We start from the raw sequence: 20,518 nt of genomic DNA, 5'->3' as shown, positions 1-20,518 counted from the left end.
TGAGCATCCTTCCTATACAGTCACACCTCAGGTTACAGACGCTTCAGGTTGCATTTTTTCGGGTGACGGACCGCCAAAACCCGGAAGTACCGGGACGGGTTACTTCCAGGTTTCGGCGGTCACACATGCACAGAAGTGCTAAATCGCACTTTGCACATATGCAGAAACATCAAATTGCAACCCGCGCGTGCACAGACGCGGGTTGCGAATGTGCATCCCACACAGATCACTTTTGCAACCCGAGCGTCCGCTGTAGAACACAAGATGTTTGTGTCCAAATAAGGATTCTTACTTGGACAGACTGTATCATTAGGACCAGGAGAACCTTTGGAGTCACACAAAAGGAGACAGACACACACACACACACACACACACACACGAGTTTGCATCTTGTGCCTTGTTCACGGACTCCATCCTTCTCCTGGTTCCCCTAGCCCACTGATCAGTGTCTGCATCCTCTTACAGCACCTCGCAGGCCAGCACCTTTCAATGGCCCTCTAGCTGTCGTAACATTCTAGACCTCTAATTGGTCCTATGGCTATTACAGATTGATCTGCCCTGCTCTTCAGCAGCATTAAAAATCCATAGCCAGCAGTCACTCGCCGGACACACACACACCCTTGGGTCGAAAAAACTTGCTATACTACACCGCTCCAGATAATGCCACAATCTTCGCACAAATGCAAACTTCCGCAAATAGCTGTGCAAAAACGGCCCATTGCTTAGGTTGCGCAGACTGGTGTCTTTGCAGTCTGATACATTCACTTTGGTTATTTAACCTGGGACATGCTTAAAACGAGAGGCCTGTCTTTGGGATTCTGGTGGGGAGACAGCAAAGGTGGTTGTCACAATGACAGATTGCACCATAGATCCCAGCAGCACTACGGAGATTACCTTGCCAACTGTTAAGCTGCGGCTTGGCTAAGTAGAGTGTCCTAACCTTGCCCTTACAACCTTTCACACGGTGTACAGTCACGCTGCAGAGAGCTTGCTACACTCCACATATTTGGTGCTGAAATTTCCACAGTGGTCGTATGATTTTTGCCTTGCAATTGTGGCTCATTATGCCCGGGATATGAGCTCTTATTACAAGGGGCCATTTGTTTATCAAACTTGTATCTTTCCCTTCCTTCCAAGGTAGCCCAGGCTAGCAAACGCATAAGTCACGCAACAATAAATTAAAATAGAAACTCAGGGAAATTAAAAGCAATCACACGCTCCCACACCTTATACAGTGGTGCCCCGCAAGACGAATGCCTCGCAAGACGGAAAACCCACTAGACGAAAGGGTTTTCCGTTTTGGAGGTGCTTCGCAAAACGAATCTCCTATGGGCTTGCTTCGCAAGACGAAAATGTCTGGCGAGTTCCTGCTGGGTTTTTTTCATTCCCTCCCCCCTTTTTCTAAGCCGCTAAGCCGCTTATCAGCTGATCCGATCAGCAGATAAGCCGCTAAAAGCCGCTAATAGCGCTAATAGCGCTAATCCTTCAATGGGCTTGCTTCGCAAGACGAAAAAACCGCTAGACGAAGAGAATCACAGAACGGATTCTTTTCGTCTTGCGAGGCACCACTGTAATTGCAAGATTACTAGCAATGGTAGATTTCAGCCATCAAATGCCTAGCTGAACATAGCAGGGTAGAATTCTGTCCCAAGACCACATTCCTAGCATGTTCTCACTCCTATCTCAATGACGTCTCCCCTGGCTTGGTCTTGTCCACAGAATGGACAAGGATCTCGTGGAAATTAAAAGCAATCACACAAGGGCAAGGGTCCCCAAAGACGTGCTCTACGGACTTCAGGCCCGTAGGAAGACCAATTTGGTGTTACAAAGATGTCTACAAACAGTTCTGTCAACTGTCTGTTGAATTCCTACCTTAAAACGTCTTTGGGGCCAAACCACATTTGCACCGAGAGATTTGTGATTCCTTAATATCCATTCATTCATTCATTAATTCATTTATACTTAATATACCTGAGCTGCTGGATCTCCAAAAAGTGGGTTGTTGTTTTTTTAACCGAAACGCAGCTATAGATGAGTTGTTTATTTTAATAAAGAAGTAGTTGAGGACAGCATAAGGGTCTTAATCTCAGGGTTCAGGTCCTACGTACTTTGGGCAAACTGATTCCTTTGTTGCAGGGGATTAGATTAGATCAGGGTTATATGTGGGGCATAGGAATTTGTTCACTTTTTCCCCCCAAAATATAGTCCGGCCCACCACTTCATCTGAGGGATGATGGAGCAGCCCACGACTGAAAAAGGTTGCTGACCCCTGGATTAGATTATCCTTATGGTCCCTTAGGGACGCAGGTGGCGCTGTGGGTAAAACCACAGTGCCTAGGACTTGCCAATCGTATGGTCGGTGGTTCGAATCCCCGCGGCGGGGTGAGCTCCCGTCTTTCAGTCCCAGCTCCTGCCCACCTTGCAGTTCGAAAGCACCCCTAAGTGCAAGTAGATAAATAGGTACCACTTTATAGCGGGAAGGTAAATGGCGTTTCCGTGTGCTGCGCTGGTGCTGGCTCACCAGAGCAGCTTCGTCACGCTGGCCACGTGACCCGGAAGTGTCTCCGGACAGCGCTGGCCCCCGGCCCTTTAATTGAGATGGGCGCACAACCCTAGAGTCAGACACGACTGGCCCGTACGGGCAGGGGTACCTTTACCTTTTTATGGTCCCTTCCAACTCTATAAGTCTATGATACAAGAATGAGGTTAACCACTGAGTTCAGTAGTGCTTACTCCCAGGTAATTGTGTATAGTAGCCTTTCCCAAACTTACCACTCGCATCACTACTACTCACATCATCCCAGCACAGCCAGCACAGCCTATTGTCATGAGTGATGGGAGCTGATGGGAGTTACAGTTCAAAACATCTGGAAGGCTCCAACTTGAGTAAGGCTGGTGTATAGGATTGCGGCCTTAATTCCTCTATTCAGCAACTGAGCTGCGTGTGAAGATTCGTTTTATTGTCCTTCCTGTTCTCTTGCTGTGGGTGGCCAGCAACTAAATTTTACTCAGGAGCTGAACCATTGAAATTAGTGGATATGACTAAGTTAGGTCCATTCATGTCAGTAGGTGTTCTTTGCTTAAAACTTGATTTGAACCGCATCCAGGGTCATGGAACTTGTCAGAGACCCCTTGGAGTTGCTTGCAAAAAAAGAAACTCAAATCCAGAAATTGTAACCCTGAAGAAGACTTGGTTGCTTTGCAGAGCAGTTCACCTTCCAGCTTTTTGTTCAGTTCTGATGCTTCACTCTTCCCCTTTCTCTGCTGCAGGTTCATAACAGGAACTTGCTATCATTAGACTTTGACCGCGTAACGAGGACAGAGAAGATCTACGATGACCACCGCAAGTTCACCCTGAGGATCCTTTACGACCAAGCCGGCCGGCCCACGCTTTGGTCTCCTAGCAGCAGGTTGAACGGGGTCAACGTAACTTACTCCGCAGGAGGACATATAGCTGGGATCCAAAGGGGGACCATGTCGGAAAGGATGGAATACGACCAGTCCGGCAGGATTACATCCAGAATCTTTGCCGATGGCAAATCTTGGAGCTACACCTACTTGGAGAAGGTGAGGGCCGCCTGCAAAAAGATGCTGCTAAACTTGTAACCTGCGTAGAGTCATGGAATTGTAGAGTTGGAAGGAACCCCAAAGTCATCTAGTCCAACCCCCTACAATGCAGGAATCTCAGCTAAAGCAGCTTTGAACACCACATCCCTCAATTTATGTTTTCTCCTAGTCCTCATTTTTACTCGCATTTAATAATTCTAGCAGCTCATGTACTAGCTCAGGTACTGACCCCGAAATTCAGTCTTAAGGAGCGTAGTTTTGGGGATTCTGGAGTTGGTCGCAACAGCACCACTCCCATATCCCACACAAGCCAAGAAGACACCAGCCCGCTTTGTCGACAAGTAAATCCACATTATTCTTAATTTTGAGCATAGCAATTCCCTCTTCTCACAAAATTCTGGGCTGTTTAGCGTTCAGCTGTGGAGTTTAACAGGGGATTTTGGTTGTTTCAGAAACTGGATCTATCAATAATAGAGTCTTGTGGCTCCTTAAGGACTGAAAAATTAATTATGGCACAAGTTTTCATGGACTAGAGCCCACTTCGTCAGATGATAGTGGACTCGAGTCCATTAATGCTTATGCCATAATTAATTTGTTGCTATGGTATCCAGCTAATCCAAGGGTTTACAGTTGTGCAACAGAATTTTCCCTGTCTCTCCTCGCCCCACCCGGTGCACCCCCTGGAGCAGATTTGGGCAAGGCACTGAGAAAAGAGAATGGGGGAAGAAGCTCCATTACGCAGCAGTAAATCATTGCACTAATGAATTAATTAGTGCTACATTGGATACAGTCATTGTTCTTTAAGGTACCACAAGGCACGCTAAAGGTTTTGCTGACCAGAACAGCTACCCCCTCAGGAAACTGGAGCTATCTATTGCTCCTCTGTCAGGGCTGGAGTAAGATGCAGGTCAGCACAAAGAAGCAGAGTCTGTTGTAAAATAATAATAATAATAATAATAATAATAATAATAATAATAATAATAATAATAATAATAATATTATACCCCGCCCATCTGGCTGAGTTTCCCCAGCCACTCTGGGCGGCTCCCAATCGAGTGTTAAAAACAATGCAGCATTAAATATTAAAAACTTCCCTAAACAGGGCTGCCTTCAGATATCTTCTAAAGATAGAATAGCTGCTTATTTCCTTCACATCTGGAGGGAGGGTGTTCCACAGGGCAGGTGCCACTACCGAGAAGGCCCTTTGCCTGGTTCCCTCTAACCTCAACTCTCACAGTGAGAGAACTGCCAAAAGACCCTCAGAGGTGGACCTCAGTGTCCTGGCTGAACGATGGGGGTAGAGACGCTCCTTCAGGTATACTGGACCGAGGCCATTTAGGGCTTTAAAGGTCAGCACCAACATTTTGAATTGTGCTTGGAAACGTACTGGGAGCCAATGCATGTCTTCTTTGTTCAAGGAAATGCCATACAACTCAGCAACCCTTCCCACTAGGTCTTACCCACATAGAGCAATTGCCAGGACTGCTGCCCCCTGCCTTCCATCCCCTCCTAAGACTTCTCCTTTCCCAGATGTTTCCCAAGCAGTCTCAAACTGTGTCTGCGCACCTCCGGGCTCTGTTCTGCTCTCCTCGTTGTCCTGCACCTTTTTGGAGACCAGGGGGAGGAGAACTTGTTGCATCCAGCGAAGGAGACTCCCACGAGTCTTGAGCAGTCCCTTGGCCCCACCCCCTTCCTCTGCTTCAGCCACAGAGTCTGAACTGCTCCCTGTCACAGGCTCCTCCTGCTCACTGAACCCTGTTGTCCGTTCAGTATCCAGCACCTCTTCCTAATCTTCCCCTTCTGACCTCTCCTCTGCATCCCACCACAAACCCCTGGGTTCTGAGCCCTCCTTCTCTGGGGCTTCCGTTAAGGGTTCCCCAGCTGGCACCTCCCATCACTCCTCGTCGTCCAGCCAGGCCCTGACATCCACCATTTTTTTATTACAGGGGCACCAGGAGGAAGTAAGCTATCAGTACCACAGAATAGGAGACTGCAAGGCGTTTTCCGATGTTTCAGTCTTCAAGTGTACTTCCCCTGCCCTGATTACAGAAATTTCAGGGGGAGGGGGCACTATTTCTAAAAGAGGCAGAATTGCAAATGATAATTAAAATTAAAATAATGGACCAGATCCAACTCAACAAATCCTGCTAGCAAAATTCTGCCAAGGGACAGACACACCAAAAAAATTAGTACACCTGGTGGGGGGGACATTCTGCCTGGCAAGCTGAATTCTTGAGCTGATGGAGCGATTGCCATAGCGCTACACTGAATGCCCCCCAGTGCCAGTAAAGAATTTCATTGCTTGAGAAAGTTCAGATTTCCAACGGCTGTAAAATGAAGGATAATAACTGCTTTCTCTCTTGGTTACAGTCCATGGTGCTGCTTCTCCACAGCCAGAGGCAGTACATTTTCGAGTTCGATAAGAACGACCGCTTGTCGTCGGTGACCATGCCCAACGTAGCCCGACAGACCTTTGAAACAATCCGTTCCATCGGCTACTACCGGAACATCTACAGGCCCCCCGAGGGAAACGCTTCAGTCGTTCAGGACTTCAATGAGGAGCGGCAGCTTCTCCACACCTATCATTTGGGGACTGGGAGGCGGGTCATCTACAAGTATGGCAAGCTGTCCAAGTTGGCCGAAATGCTCTACGACACCACCAAGATCAGCTTCACTTACGACGAAACCGCCGGCATGCTGAAGACCATAAACCTGCAAAACGAAGGGTTCACCTGCACCATCCGGTACCGGCAGATTGGGCCCCTCATTGACCGGCAGATTTTCCGCTTCACGGAGGAAGGCATGGTGAACGCCCGCTTTGATTACAACTACGACAACAGCTTCCGGGTGACCAGCATGCAAGCAGTGATCAACGAGACGCCGTTGCCCATCGACCTCTACCGGTACGACGACGTGTCGGGCAAGACGGAGCAGTTCGGCAAGTTCGGGGTCATCTACTACGACATCAACCAGATCATCACCACCGCCGTCATGACTCACACGAAACACTTTGACGCTTACGGCAGGATGAAGGAAGTGCAGTACGAGATATTCAGGTCCCTTATGTACTGGATGACGGTGCAGTACGACAATATGGGGAGGGTGGTGAAGAAGGAGCTGAAGGTTGGCCCGTACGCAAACACAACGAGGTATTCTTATGAGTACGATGCCGACGGGCAGCTGCAGACTGTGTCGATCAACGAGAAGCCGCTCTGGCGGTACAGCTACGACCTGAACGGGAATCTCCATTTGCTGAGTCCCGGCAACAGCGCCCGCCTCACGCCTCTGAGGTACGACCTCAGGGACAGGATCACGAGGCTGGGGGACGTGCAATATAAGATGGACGAAGACGGCTTCTTGAGACAAAGAGGAAACGATGTTTTCGAGTACAACTCCGCTGGGCTGCTCATCAAGGCGTACAACAAAGCCAGTGGCTGGAGCGTGAAGTACCGCTATGACGGACTTGGGAGGAGAGTCTCCAGCAAAACGGCCCACGGCCACCACCTGCAGTTCTTCTACGCGGATCTCACCAACCCCACCAAAGTCACCCACCTGTACAACCACTCCAGCTCTGAGATAACGTCCCTCTATTATGACCTGCAGGGCCACCTCTTTGCCATGGAGCTCAGCAGCGGGGACGAGTTCTACATCGCTTGCGACAACATCGGGACTCCTCTGGCCGTCTTCAGCGGGACGGGCCTCATGATCAAGCAGATCCTGTACACGGCTTACGGGGAGATTTACACTGACACCAACCCAAACTTCCAGATCATCATCGGCTACCATGGAGGCCTCTACGATCCCCTCACCAAACTGATACACATGGGGAAGAGAGACTACGATGTGCTCGCCGGCCGGTGGACCAGCCCAGACCATGACATTTGGAAACGTCTCAGCAGCAGCAATATAATGCCTTTCAGTCTCTACATGTTCAAGAATAACAATCCTATCAGTAACTCTCAGGATATCAAGTGTTACATGACTGGTAAGTTTCCTTTTTGGCCAGCCCAGCTGGTCTCGGGTCCACCGGTCAGCTCAGTTGCACCGTATCTGACTATGCGTCTCTTAAAAACAATGCCAGTTTTAAAATCTGCACCCAGGTATTTTCAGTTTCTCCCGAATTTTTTTACTTCATTGGGAAGAGCAGCTTGTACAGTGGTACCTCGCAAGACGAATGCCTCGCAAGACAAAAAACTTGCAAGACGAAAGGGTTTTTTGTTTTTTGAGCTGCTTCGCAAGATGATTTTCCCTATGGGCTTGCTTCGCAAGACGGAAACGTCTCACAAGTTTGTTTCCTTTTTCTTAAAACCGTTAATACAGTTGCGACTTGACTTCGAGGAACAACTCATAGAACGCGGTGTGGTAGCCTTTTTTGAGGTTTTTGAAGACTTTGGTGATTTTTGAAGCTTTTCCAAAACTTTCCCGACACCGTGCTTTGCAAGATGAAAAAAATCGCAAGACGAAAAAAATCGCGGAACAAATTAATTTCGTCTTGCGAGGCACCACTGTATCTGACTATGCGTCTCTTAAAAAGAATGCCAGTTTTAAAATCTGCACCCAGGTATTTTCAGTTTCTCCCGAATTATTTTTTACTTCATTGGGAAGAGCAGCTTATATATGGTTCTATACTTTGGAGTTAAAAGCTGAATCTCTCACTGTACTAGTTTTGCTTCAACTGTTGCATGGTAGCTAGATAGAAAAGAAGAAATGTTTCCTTAGATTGCTAGGGAAGAGTTAAAGCAAATTATTATTATTATTATTATTATTATTATTATTATTATTATTATTAATTTTATTATTTATATGCCATCCATCTGACCGGGTTGCCCCAGGCACTCTGGGCGGCTCCCAACAAAATATTAAAAACACAATAAAACATTGAACATTGAAAACTTCCTTATAACAAGGTGCATTGATTCATGCAGAGGTTGTTATTCTCTCAGGTCAGTTAGCTATGTGGATACCTTCGATTTAAACACTCCACAAACTTTTGCAAACTGGTTTATAGCAGAAAACACTATAAAGGACTACAGATCTCTGTTGCACCCAAAAACATTCAAGGTGTAAGGACAGAGGAGGGGAATCTAAGGTGTAGCACTAAGTGGAGTACATGCGTAGGGGACAAGGTCCTCTCATGAAACGACTTCCCTCCAATCTCTCCTCTCCCATGCCCCCTAAACCTGATCTGGGGCTTCTCCCAGCCCTCCAGAGCCTATTTAGGGGGTGCACGGGGCACCCAGAGGGAGGAAGTGCCATTGCACGAGCAGACCTCATTTCCAAAAACAAAGTAGAACTGACTTAGGTGAGCTGGAAGAGGACAGACGCTGGACGAGCCGCCTGTTCATCATAAACAACTTAATGATTTTAGAAAGCTGACTTTTGACCAGGGTGGCTCAGAATCGTCTATACTTGACTACAGCTCTCTCAAGTTTCAGGCAGGGGTCTGACAGGGGTTAACTTGGGAACAGTCCTACTCATGGCAGATGGGAAATGCCCACAAGGCCCACTGGAGCAAGATTATGAGTCCTCACCTCCCTCAAAGGGGGCACACGGATGATGAATGCATGGTCCGGGTTCAAGTAGGAAGAGGTAGCTGTCAACCTTCCCTTTTGGGGGGGGAATCCCTTATTCCAGTGCCGTTTCCCGCTGCTATCCCGGATTGTTAGATATCCCGTAGACTGTCCCCGGGGTAGGTGAGGCTGCTGATCCCTTATTTTCGAGGCTGCCAATCCCTTATTTTCGAATCTGAAAGTTGACAGCTATGGTCCTGAACCACATACAAGCTTTATAGTTCAAAACAAGCACCTCGATGCGAGCCCGGAAGCTCATTGGAAGCTAGCGCAGTTGTGCCCAAACTGGTGTTATATGTTCAGACCGTATTGTGTTGTTCGACAATCTGGCTGCCAATTTTGGCACCATCTGCAGTTACTGAGCCATCTTCAAGGCAGCTCACTGCAGTAATCTAACCTAGAGGTTGCCAGAGAGGACAGAATAGACACTAGACTTTCTCTGGCTTGGTTGTATCAAAAACCCACTCCGGTAGTTTAAGCCAACTTGCAAAAAGAGTCCCTCTCCCCCTTTTTATTCCTTCACACGGAAGGGGGCTGGATCTGGTCTTGAAGGCCGATTTTGGCAAGTGGGCAGGGGTCAAGTGACCTTTGCTTGTCCACACGGGTCTTGCAAAGGATTTTGCAAGGGACTCCTCACGGTCTGACAATCAGCTGATGGTTGGGTTTTGCGAAGTCCTGTTGCAAAGCGTGAGCCAGCGTGGTGTAGTGGTTAAGAGTGGTAGACTCATAATCTGGTGAACCGGGTTCATGTCTCCGCTCCTCCACATGTAGCTGCTGGGTGACCTTGGGCTAGTCACCCTTCTCTGAAGTCTCTCAGCCCCACTCACCTCACAGAGTGTTTGTTGTGGGGGAGGAAGGGAAAGGAGAATGTTAGCCGCTTTGAGACTCCTTCGGGTAGTGATAAAGCGGGATATCAAATCCAAACTCTTCTTCTTCTTCAAAGCTCTCCATTTTGCAAGGGGCTCAGCCAGACCCGATAATCCCCTTCCTGCAGATTAAAGGATGATTAATGTTCTCCTAATTTCCTATCAGTTGCACAGAGGTATCCGTATGTGCATCAGCTGGCAGCCCAAATTCAAAATTGCATCTAAATAAACGGCATTAAGGAGCCTCGCTCCAGGAGAGTCCTTTCTAATCATGACCTTTTTATCAAGCCTTTTAAAAATAACAATGCGATTAAGCGTTAATTCAGCCATGAGAAGCGCTACTTAAGGGATGGAGGAAAAACAAGTATCATGTGCCTTAAATATAGGCCAGAGCAGAGAGACGGCAGCATTTGACCAAACTCCCACCAGAGTCGCTGCGGAATTAAATTTGGGGCAAGAAATTTGTGGGTGGGAGCAAGTGTGCATTCGGGGGGAGGAATAGCACAGCCTGGACAGACACAACACACTGAATTAACAGTAGCAGGAATGTGGTAGGGAAGAATTCAGTGGCATGGGAAGATTTCAGCAAGTCTCGAAGGACCTGAAGCGAGGAAATGGCCTGCCAGTTAAAGAGGGGTGGGGAAACGCAGCAAGTTTGGGGAGTTGGTTTGAAACCAAAAGACATGGAGACAGGAGTGGCAGAGTATATGAGGGGGGTAGACCGTAGTTCAAGTGGTAGAGCGCTTTGGTTGCATCAGAGGATCACAGGTTCATAATAATAATAATAATAATAATAATAATAATAATAATAATAAATTTTATTATACCCTGCCCTCCCCAGCCAAGACCAGGCTCAGGGCAGCTAACACCCAATATAAAAACAAATTGATTGAAATACAACTTAAAAACAAGATTAAAATACAATATTAAAACATTAAAATACAGTGGTACCTCTGGATACGAACGGGATCCATTCCGGAGCCCCGTTCACATCCAGAAGCAAACGTAACTAGTGACGGCACATCTGCACACACACGTGTCGCTTTTGGCTGCTTCTGCGCATGACCTCATTGAGTGTCTGTGCGAGTGGCGAAACTCGGAAGTAACACGCTCCGTTACTTCCAGGTTGCCGCGGAGAACAACTCGAACGCGCACAACTTGAGGCATATTCAGCCCGAGGTATGACTGATTTAAAATACAGCCCCGTTTCAATGGGAACTCAAATCAAAAACTTTTGGGGGGATGAAAATGTCAACTCTTCACCAAGGCTAACTTTCCAGACTGGTCCTACATGGGCCAGAAAAAAGCCAGGGAAGTCCCCAAATAAGAGTTCCGTCACAGGAGGGGAAAGGAAAAAAGAAGAGGGGGAGGGAATCAAATTGATTCAGCCCCTGGGATTGCTAGTTAAAAGATCTCAGGCAGAACAGGTGAGGAAGCTTCCTGCAGGAGGCCTTGGGCGGTTGTTACTAGTCTTGAGTGGAAGGCACAGTGCTTAGCCGCATGGGCCGAGTCATGACTCTGCACAAGGCAACTTAGATTCACAGAGCTGGAAGAGACCCCAGAGGGACGGATTCCCAGTATCCCATTTTAGAGAGGGTATCAAATAGTAATCATCTTTGTTTGGAGTGCTGGCTGGTCAAAAGCTACAAGAACTATCAAACGGGAGAGCTTGAGAGGTTGGGAGACAGGGTGAACTAGACGTTGCCCATCCATAGTTAGCATCTGGACAGCCGGCTGAGCAAATTGTGTCCCGTTTTGTCACAGAATTGTAGAATTCGAAGGGACCCATGAGGGTTTTCTAGTCCAGCCCCCTGCAATGCAGGAATCTTTTTGCCCAGTGTGAGGCTCAAACCCACAACCCTGAGATTAAGAGAACTCTAATGACCAGGGTAGGGGATGTGGGTGGCGCTGTGGGTTAAACCACAGACCCTAGAACTTGCCAATCAGATGGTCGGCGGTTCGAATCCCCGCAACAGGGTGAGCTCCCGTTGCTCAGTCCCTGCTCCTGCCAACCTAGCAGTTCGAAAGCACGTCAAAGTGCAAGTAGATAAATAGGTATCACTCCAGCAGGAAGGTAAACGGTGTTTCCGTGCGCTGCTCTGGTTCGCCAGAAGCGGCTTAGCAATGCTGGCCACATGACCCGGAAGCTGTACGCCGGCTCTCTCGGCCAATAAGGCGAGATGAGTGAGCGCCACAACCCCAGAGTCGGCCATGACTGGACCTAATGGTCAGGGGTCCTTTAATGACCAGGGTTTTTTTGTTTGGCATTTTTGCTATATGGTATGATTTTATTTCCAGTATGAATATTGAGGCCCACGGTAGTTCAGTGCCACCAGTATGCGCAAATGTCTGGCTCATCTAAGCCTTTTTGGAACCTTTATTTTCAATAATGATGGCACTCACAGGTGGACAATGCTTTTATTTTTATGAATCTTAGTTATTTGCAGAGGGAATCTTTGCACGAGTCCATACTTTATTCCTTTGGAGCTGTGCTGAACCTTTGTACTTTTGTCCTTCCAGGCTGTGACGCTTTATGGTTGACATTTTGTATTCTTTGCTTTCTTTTTTATGTTTGCGCTTCTTAACAAAATCAATAATAAAATAGTTAAGATCCCAAAAATGCATTACAAGACAAAATTGCTTGCAACAAACGTGTATTAAGACTAAATTGCATACAATGGTGTGAATGCTAAGAGAAATTCACACTTAGATGGTGAATTTTCATGAGGACCCCTTAAAAATAATACCTTCCAGTAGCACCTTAGAGACCAACTAAGTTTGTTATTGGTATGAGCTTTCGTGTGCATGCACACTTCTTCAGATACCATGCACACAAAAGCTCATACCAATAACAAACTTACCGTATTTTTCGCCCTATAAGACGCACTTTTTCCCCTCCAAAAATGAAGGGGAAATGTGGGTGCGTCTTATGGGGCGAATGCAGGCTTTCGCTGAAGCCTGGAGAGGGGGGGGTCGGTACGCACCGACCCCTCTCGCTCTCCAGGCTTCAGGAAGCTATCCGCTAGCTGTGGGAGACCCAGCTCTCCCAGGGCTAGCGGAGAGCTTGCCTGCACCCAGAAGCTTGGGGCGCGCTGACCTCCGCACGCCCCAAGCTTCTGTATTAGCGCAGCGGTCTGCTAGCCCTGGGAGAGCTCCGTGGCTCTCCCAGGGCTAGCGGACTGCTTGCCTGCACCCAGAAGCTTGGGGCGCGCTGACCTCCGCACGCCCCAAGCTTCTGTATTAGCGCAGCGGTCCGCTATCCGTGGGAGAGCCACGGAGCTCTCCCAGGGCTAGCGGACTGCTTGCCGGCACCCAGAAGCTTGGGGCGCGCTGACCTCAGCACGCCCCAAGCTTCTGTATTAGCGCAGCGGTCCGCTAGCCGAGGGAGAGCTCCGTGGCTCTCCCAGGGCTAGCGGACTGCTTGCCGGCACCCAGAAGCTTGGGGCGCGCTGACCTCAGCACGCCCCAAGCTTCTGTATTAGCGCAGCGGTCCGCTAGCCGTGGGAGAGCTCCGTGGCTCTCCCAGGGCTAGCGGACTGCTTGCCGGCACCCAGAAGCTTGGGGCGCGCTGACCTCAGCACGCCCCAAGCTTCTGTATTAGCGCAGCGGTCCGCTATCCGTGGGAGAGCCACGGAGCTCTCCCAGGGCTAGCGGACTGCTTGCCGGCACCCAGAAGCTTGGGGCGCGCTGAGCTCAGCACGCCCCAAGCTTCTGTATTAGCGCAGCGGTCCGCTATCCATGGGAGAGCCACGGAGCTCTCCCAGGGCTAGCGGACTGCTTGCCGGCACCCAGAAGTTTGGGGCGCGCTGACCTCAGCACGCCCCAAGCTTCTGTATTAGCGCAGCGGTCCGCTAGCCGTGGGAGAGCTCCGTGGCTCTCCCAGGGCTAGCGGACTGCTTACCGGCACCCAGAAGCTTGGGGCGCGCTGACCTCAGCACGCCCCAAGCTTCTGTATTAGCGCAGCGGTCCGCTAGCCGTGGGAGAGCTCCGTGGCTCTCCCAGGGCTAGCGGACTGCTTGCCGGCACCCAGAAGTTTGGGGCGCGCTGACCTCAGCACGCCCCAAGCTTCTGTATTAGCGCAGCGGTCCGCTAGCCGTGGGAGAGCTCCGTGGCTCTCCCAGGGCTAGCGGACTGCTTACCGGCACCCAGAAGCTTGGGGCGCGCTGACCTCAGCACGCCCCAAGCTTCTGTATTAGCGCAGCGGTCCGCTAGCCGTGGGAGAGCTCCGTGGCTCTCCCAGGGCTAGCGGACTGCTTGCCGGCACCCAGAAGCTTGGGGCGCGCTGACCTCAGCACGCCCCAAGCTTCTGTATTAGCGCAGCGGTCTGCTAGCCCTGGGAGAGCTCCGTGGCTCTCCCAGGGCTAGCGGACTGCTTGCATGCACCCAGAAGCTTGGGGCGCGCTGACCTCCGCACGCCCCAAGCTTCTGTATTAGCGCAGCGGTCCGCTAGCCCTGGGAGAGCTCCGTGGCTCTCCCAGGGCTAGCGGACTGCTTGCCGGCACCCAGAAGCTTGGGGCGCGCTGACCTCAGAACGCCCCAAGCTTCTGTATTAGCGCAGCGGTCCGCTAGCCGTGGGAGAGCCACGGAGCTCTCCCAGGGCTAGCGGACTGCTTGCCGGCACCCAGAAGCTTGGGGCGCGCTGAGCTCAGCACGCCCCAAGCTTCAGGATTAGCGCAGCTGTCCGCTAGCCCTGGGAGAGGCGCCCGGCTCTCCCACAGCTAGCGGAGACCTTGCCGGCACCCAGAAGCTTGGGGCGTGCTGAGCTCCGCACGCCCCAAGCTTCGGGATTAGCGGAGCGCACCTGGGGGGGAAATAATTTTTTTTCCCTTTATTTCCCCCCCAAAAAACTAGGTGCGCCTTATGGGCCGGTGCGTCTTATGGGGCGAAAAATACGGTAGTTGGTCTCTAAGGTGCTACTGGAAGGATTTTTTTTATTTTGTTTCGACTACGGCAGACCAACACGGCTACCCACTTGTAATTAAAAATAATAATAATTGCAAATTGTTGTGGAAATATGAACTGAATATAAGATTGGAAATTTGAGAAACTGGGTGAAACCACAATTTACAGATTCTCCCATCCCTAAAGTTGAGGGGATTTTGGGGGGATGGTTCAGAACTGGAGACTGCGATTCAAAACACACTTATAGTGGATAAGATTTTATTGAATGCAGGGGAACTTCTGAATAAACCTATGTTAGGATTCTGCTGTGAGCGTTGCAAAAGATCACCTAAAGGGGAACTAGCAAAGGATACCTAGGATTACTGTATTTTTCACTCTATAAGACGCACCAGACCACAAGACGCACCTAGTTTATGGAGGAGGAAGACAAGGAAAAAATAAATCTTAATCTCAGAAGCCAGAACAGTAAGAGGGATCACTGCGCAGTGAAAGCAGCAATCCCTCTTGCTGTTCTGGCTTCTGGGATAGCTGCGCAGCCTGCATTTGCTCCATAAGACGCACACACATTTCCCCTTGCTTTTTAGGAGGGAAAAGGTGAGTCTTATAGAGCAAAAAATACAGTAATTGGAGTTTATGTTCATAGCCCCCCTATAGTGGAGAAGGAATGCTTTTGTGACTGGCTTTTGTGGAGGGAGCAGATTGAGTTGACATTTCTGTTACCCCTGTTTCCAATAGCCATACTCTTTATTCTGCCCCCAGAATGAATTCATTCTGACATATAGGGAACCAAATTGAGTGGAAGCCAAAATGTACCCAGTGTCATATGAAATGCACTGTTTTTACTTAACATAAATAAACACTGCTTCATTTTCAGCAGATTGATATTTGGGGCAGATCCTAAATTCTTTTGGGGTTCCATTGATTTTAATGTTAAGACTAAGCTTCTGCGTTGTGATGGCTGGATGTTGCCCTGACTGTCTTTTGAGCATTTGGACATCTTAAAAAAAAAGTCTCCTCCTGACCTCTATCCCTTCCAATAAATGACACTGGCTTATTCCTAGTGGTATAATAGCCTACTGCTCAGAAGCACGGTAGATTTCTGCATAACGTAGAAGATCACACTACAGAGCTATTAAGAAACTGGTTGCTGCTGCTATTGATATAGAGAGTGAATGGCTGTTGAGAGCAAAGTGCTTTAATTTTAGTGGTAATGAAATAATAAAAAAGCAACATTGCCTTTTCTCTGTCAGATTTTCAAAGACACAGAAGGAAGGCTTTTTCCATGGCCAGCAAACGATCTTCCCTCTCCTGAATCTTTAGCAGACAACACAGAGTTTTGAGAATATAGCAAGTAGAAGCAAGCCATCAGCCTGTTTGCATGATGTGTATTTGTTTCCCGTTTGGCCAACTTGTGCAATATAAAATCTGGAGAAAGTAGAGTTGCCGTGTGGCCACTATGGACATCTTAGGAAATGTGCAGCTTCAGATTTACACCTCATTCATTGCATGAATAGACATGAGCAAATATAGTCAATTCCTTTCCCCCACCCACACACATACTTTGGGTGGAAGGTACAGTGGTGCCCCGCAAGACGAATGCCTCGCAAGACGGAAAACTCGCTAGATGAAAGAGTTTTCCGTTTTGGAGGTGCTTCGCAAAATGAATTTCCTATGGGCTTGCTTCGCAAGACGACAATGTCTTGTGAGTTCCTGCTGGGTTTTTTTTCCTTCCCCTTCCCTTTTTCTAAGCCGCTAAGCCGCTTATCAGCTGATCCGTTCAGCAGATAAGCCGCTAATAGTCGTAATCCGCTAATCCGTCAATGGGCTTGCTTCGCAAGACGAAAAAACCGCTAGACGAAGAGAATCACAGAACGGATTCTTTTCGTCTTGCGAGGCACCACTGTATTTCCAAGTTACCTGACTTTCTTTCCAGGTACCTACACTCAATAAAGTATAATGAACAAGCTAACCCTTCGGTTTCTCGTTTATCACATCCCAGATGTCAACAGCTGGCTTCTCACATTTGGGTTTCAACTGCACAACGTCATCCCTGGATATCCTAAGCCAGACATGGATGCTGTGGAGCCATCTTATGAACTCATCCACACCCAACTGAAGACTCAAGAATGGGACAATAGCAAGGTAATCTACCTCACTGTTCACACATCACAGTAAGCCATAGTTTAATTTTCAAAAGACCCAGTTTTGCTCCTCCTGGCTGAGCCATGTGTTGAGTTACAAACCACGAGCCTTGGTTTATCATGATGCTTGGACCCAGGGTCATGGTTTGTTTCCCACAAACAACCCATGAGAAGTAAGCCAAGATTAAGCCTTGGTTGTTTTGTTTGGAAAGAAGCCAACCACAAGTCTTAATGTGACAAGCTAAAGCTTCTCAGTTGTTGCAGCCAACAGTGAGGGAGTTGTGAAGGAGGGATTTCTGAGCATAATCTACCAGCATTCTGCTCATTCACGTTACACTATAGTTAAACGTTAACTATGGTTTAATGTGATGTGGGAACCAGGCCACTGTCTGTTTCTAGAAAGCCCCCTATTGGAGTCATTAAATTATTCCACAAACTACCCTCCCGTTCAGTGGGGTAAATAGCCAGTGGACCACTTCTCCAGATCTAAACATAACTGCTTCCAGGTGCACAGAACCTTTTTCATATTTATGTATTTACAACATTTTATATACCGCCAGATAGCCAAGGTTCCCTGGACAGTTTACAGTAAAAAATTAGAAACGTAAAGAAGAAAAATGGAAACCGAACAACAGTAGTGCAAATAATGTTTAAAGTACCAACAGATTTTAAGATTGAACAGTCTGGGAAGCCAAAATGATCTTCACCCGGGACTGAAAGGACCATAACTGGCTGCAAAATGTTGGGAGGTGACAGGCAAGCCGCTCTAGGGAGGGCATTCGACAAATGGGCACCACCACTAAAAAGACTGTGTCTTTAGTCGCTACCCCCTATACCTCATTTGCAAATGGTTATGGGTACAATAATAGTGCATTCGTGATTTATACCAAACCACACATCCAGTGTTACTGCATTGGGGGGGGGGGTGCTCTTACGCAACAGAAGCAAGACGAAAACAGAGCACTGGTGGTGTCAAAAGTTACAAGGTTTCAGCAGGAAGTTACTGGACACGCACTGGTTGGAAACAGGGTCCACGCCCACCCTTTTGCCGCCACAAACAGTATTGAAAGCGGGGTCGCGAATAGCCACCCCGAATATCGCCATGAGCACAGACCATCATGAATGCACAATGTCTGGTTCATTTGGGTATACAGTGGTACCTCTGGTTGCGAATGGGATCCGTTCCGGAGGCCCGTTCGCAACATGAAAAAAGTGCAAACCGTAGCGGAGTGTCTGTGCATGTGCGGGTTGCGATTCAGCGCTTCTGCGCATGCATGTTACATCATTTTACACTTCTACACATGCGCAAGCGGCGAAATCCAGAAGTAACCCTTTCTGGTACTTCCGGGTCGCTGCAGGATATAACCTGAAATAACGTAACATGAAGCAAACGTAACATGAGGTATGACTGTATATGGGAGGAGGAAATTGTTCAGGTAAGCAGGCTCCTAGTGTTTCGGCCTCTTGCGCTTAACTCCTGGCCATAGCAATGGTCAATTCTGCGCCATAAAGACTGAGCAGGGCTCTATCCTTAAAAGACTGATATGCAACTGTCGTGGCTGTGCCTTCCAGCCCCCCACAGCCAGGGGAAGCAGTCATTGCAGTAGGATCTGTGTGAGGGCTTTTTGCAGCACCCAGGACTCTTTTTGCATCTAGAAGTGCTATTAAGCATTGCTTCCAGTGCACAAAATTATGTTCATTTAGCACAGGCATGCCTCGGCCTAGATCGCTATCAAAAGCTACACTAGCCATCTCAAAAATCTAGAAAACTCAATTGACAGGCCTTTTGATGAGGAAATGAAGACTTCTTTTCTGCTATCGTCTCTGGAACTTGTTGTTGACCATGGCAAAGTATTTCTCGAACATGTCCACTGTCTCACGTGAAATGCAGGCTCTCCTGGCGAAGGAGGGAATGGAACACGTGACCACAATTCCCTACACTGCAAACCGCGATGTTATTACTGTAGCTCTCTTTTCCAACTTGGAAGTACTGCCTTGCTCTACTACCACCGCTGCCGTCTCCAAGGAGGAGCAACATGGCATTTTCTTCCTTCCATAGCTACTCTGCAGGGTTTTGGCAACGAGTGGGCTGAAATTGGTTCCATTCTGCCAAATGGATCGTGGAAGCCAGAATGGCCTCTGCAATCTGCTCCACAGCTAGATTGGTTGGTCTTTTGACTCGCCCCCGACACGTGGAGAAAGTTGGTTCTTTTGCCCCCACATTCAAAACACATTGGGTGGGAGTGGTGGTTTAACTTACCCTTCACCGGATCAAAGATCTGCCCTCGTGAGATGTGGCGGCCACGTTTAGTAGTCACTTTTGGCAATCTGCTGTTAATGTCCTGACAGATGCTCCTTTTGTACCAAGCAAAACAGTCGCTTTTTCCCCAGGGTTTAGCTGGGACTCCATGTCAGCATCCACAGGTTTTCCCTCAGTGCTCTTATCTACTGATGCACATGAGTTCTCTCCATTCCATCTGCGATACTTCTGGGGTTTTTTTGTACCATTTCTCTCTACCTGAACAGTTTGCTGAAAGCTTCCCCATTATCAGAGGCCCGCTAGCTCCCATTCAAGTTGCACTTTCTACCGCTCGCCTTCGCTAATTCATTGGCAAAGGGGTGGGGAATACATGGTAGAAGATGAAACGGAATGGAGAGCAATTTTCAAAGGCAGGGTACTCTGTCTCTTTGAACTCTGCACAATCTGTTTGCGCCCCTTCCTTTTTATTTCAACAGCCCAAGAGTTGTTTTTCTCCTGCGGAAGAAATCGCTCTTCCCAAATGCATTACTGTATTATTAAAAGGGTGTATTCAAGGTCGTTAGATCTTAAAATTAAGCAGCTTTTCAAAGGCACAGAGCTTGTTTTGAGATAACAGGGAAGTGGGGTTTTTTTCTTGTTTTAAAATTACGATCACAGCCAGGTCCCTGATAACATTGTGCAGAACAACCCAGAAGCTCTTGCCAATGAAGGAGCGTCTCCACCCCCATCGTTCTGCCCGGACACTGAGGTCCAGTGTTGGGGGCCTTCTGGCGGTTCCCTCGCTGAGAGAAGCCAAGTTACAGGGAGAGGGCCTTCTCAGTAGTGGCACCCAACCTGTGGAATGCCCTCCAACCAGATGTCAAAGGAAAAAATAACTACCAGACTTTTAGGAGACATCTGAAGGCAGCCCTGTTTAGGGAAGCTTTTAATATCTGAAGGACTATTGTATTTTAATATTTTGTTGGAAGCCTCCCAGAGTGGCTGGGGAAACCCAGCCACATGGGCAGGGTATAAATAATAAATTATTATTATTATTATTATTAATCTGTAGAAAAAACCGGGGAAAGTCCAGTGGTCTATTAACAAGTATTGGAGCTAATTCACGAAACTCTGTGCCATAAAGACTAAATGTGTTCGTCTTTAAGGCGCTGTAAGCTGCTATTGTTGCTGCTGCTGCTGTTTACTCAACCTGCACCCATCGCTAACATGAGC

The 20,518-nt window shown here is 48.3% G+C and overlaps 1 protein-coding gene across 10 annotated transcripts in view; it reads left to right on the top strand.

Annotated features, from left to right (window-relative positions):
* TENM4 (teneurin transmembrane protein 4) overlaps positions 1–20,518 on the top strand; it is a 668,032-nt gene that overhangs the window by 643,680 nt on the left and 3,834 nt on the right. For all 10 annotated transcript variants that reach the window (XM_082218946.1, XM_082218945.1, XM_082218951.1 and 7 more), the window contains 3 exons: positions 3,271–3,567; positions 5,938–7,552; positions 16,905–17,047. In XM_082218946.1, the coding sequence (XP_082075072.1) occupies positions 3,271–3,567; positions 5,938–7,552; positions 16,905–17,047 (2,055 nt within the window). The remainder of the gene's footprint in view (positions 1–3,270; positions 3,568–5,937; positions 7,553–16,904; positions 17,048–20,518) is intronic.

Source organism: Podarcis vaucheri (genome assembly GCF_965113315.1).
Source record: "Podarcis vaucheri genome assembly, chromosome: 4".
Taxonomy (NCBI): Eukaryota; Metazoa; Chordata; class Lepidosauria; order Squamata; family Lacertidae; genus Podarcis; species Podarcis vaucheri.
The sequence above is the reverse complement of the archived record's forward strand: the minus strand, read 5'-3'. Positions and strand labels throughout refer to the sequence as shown.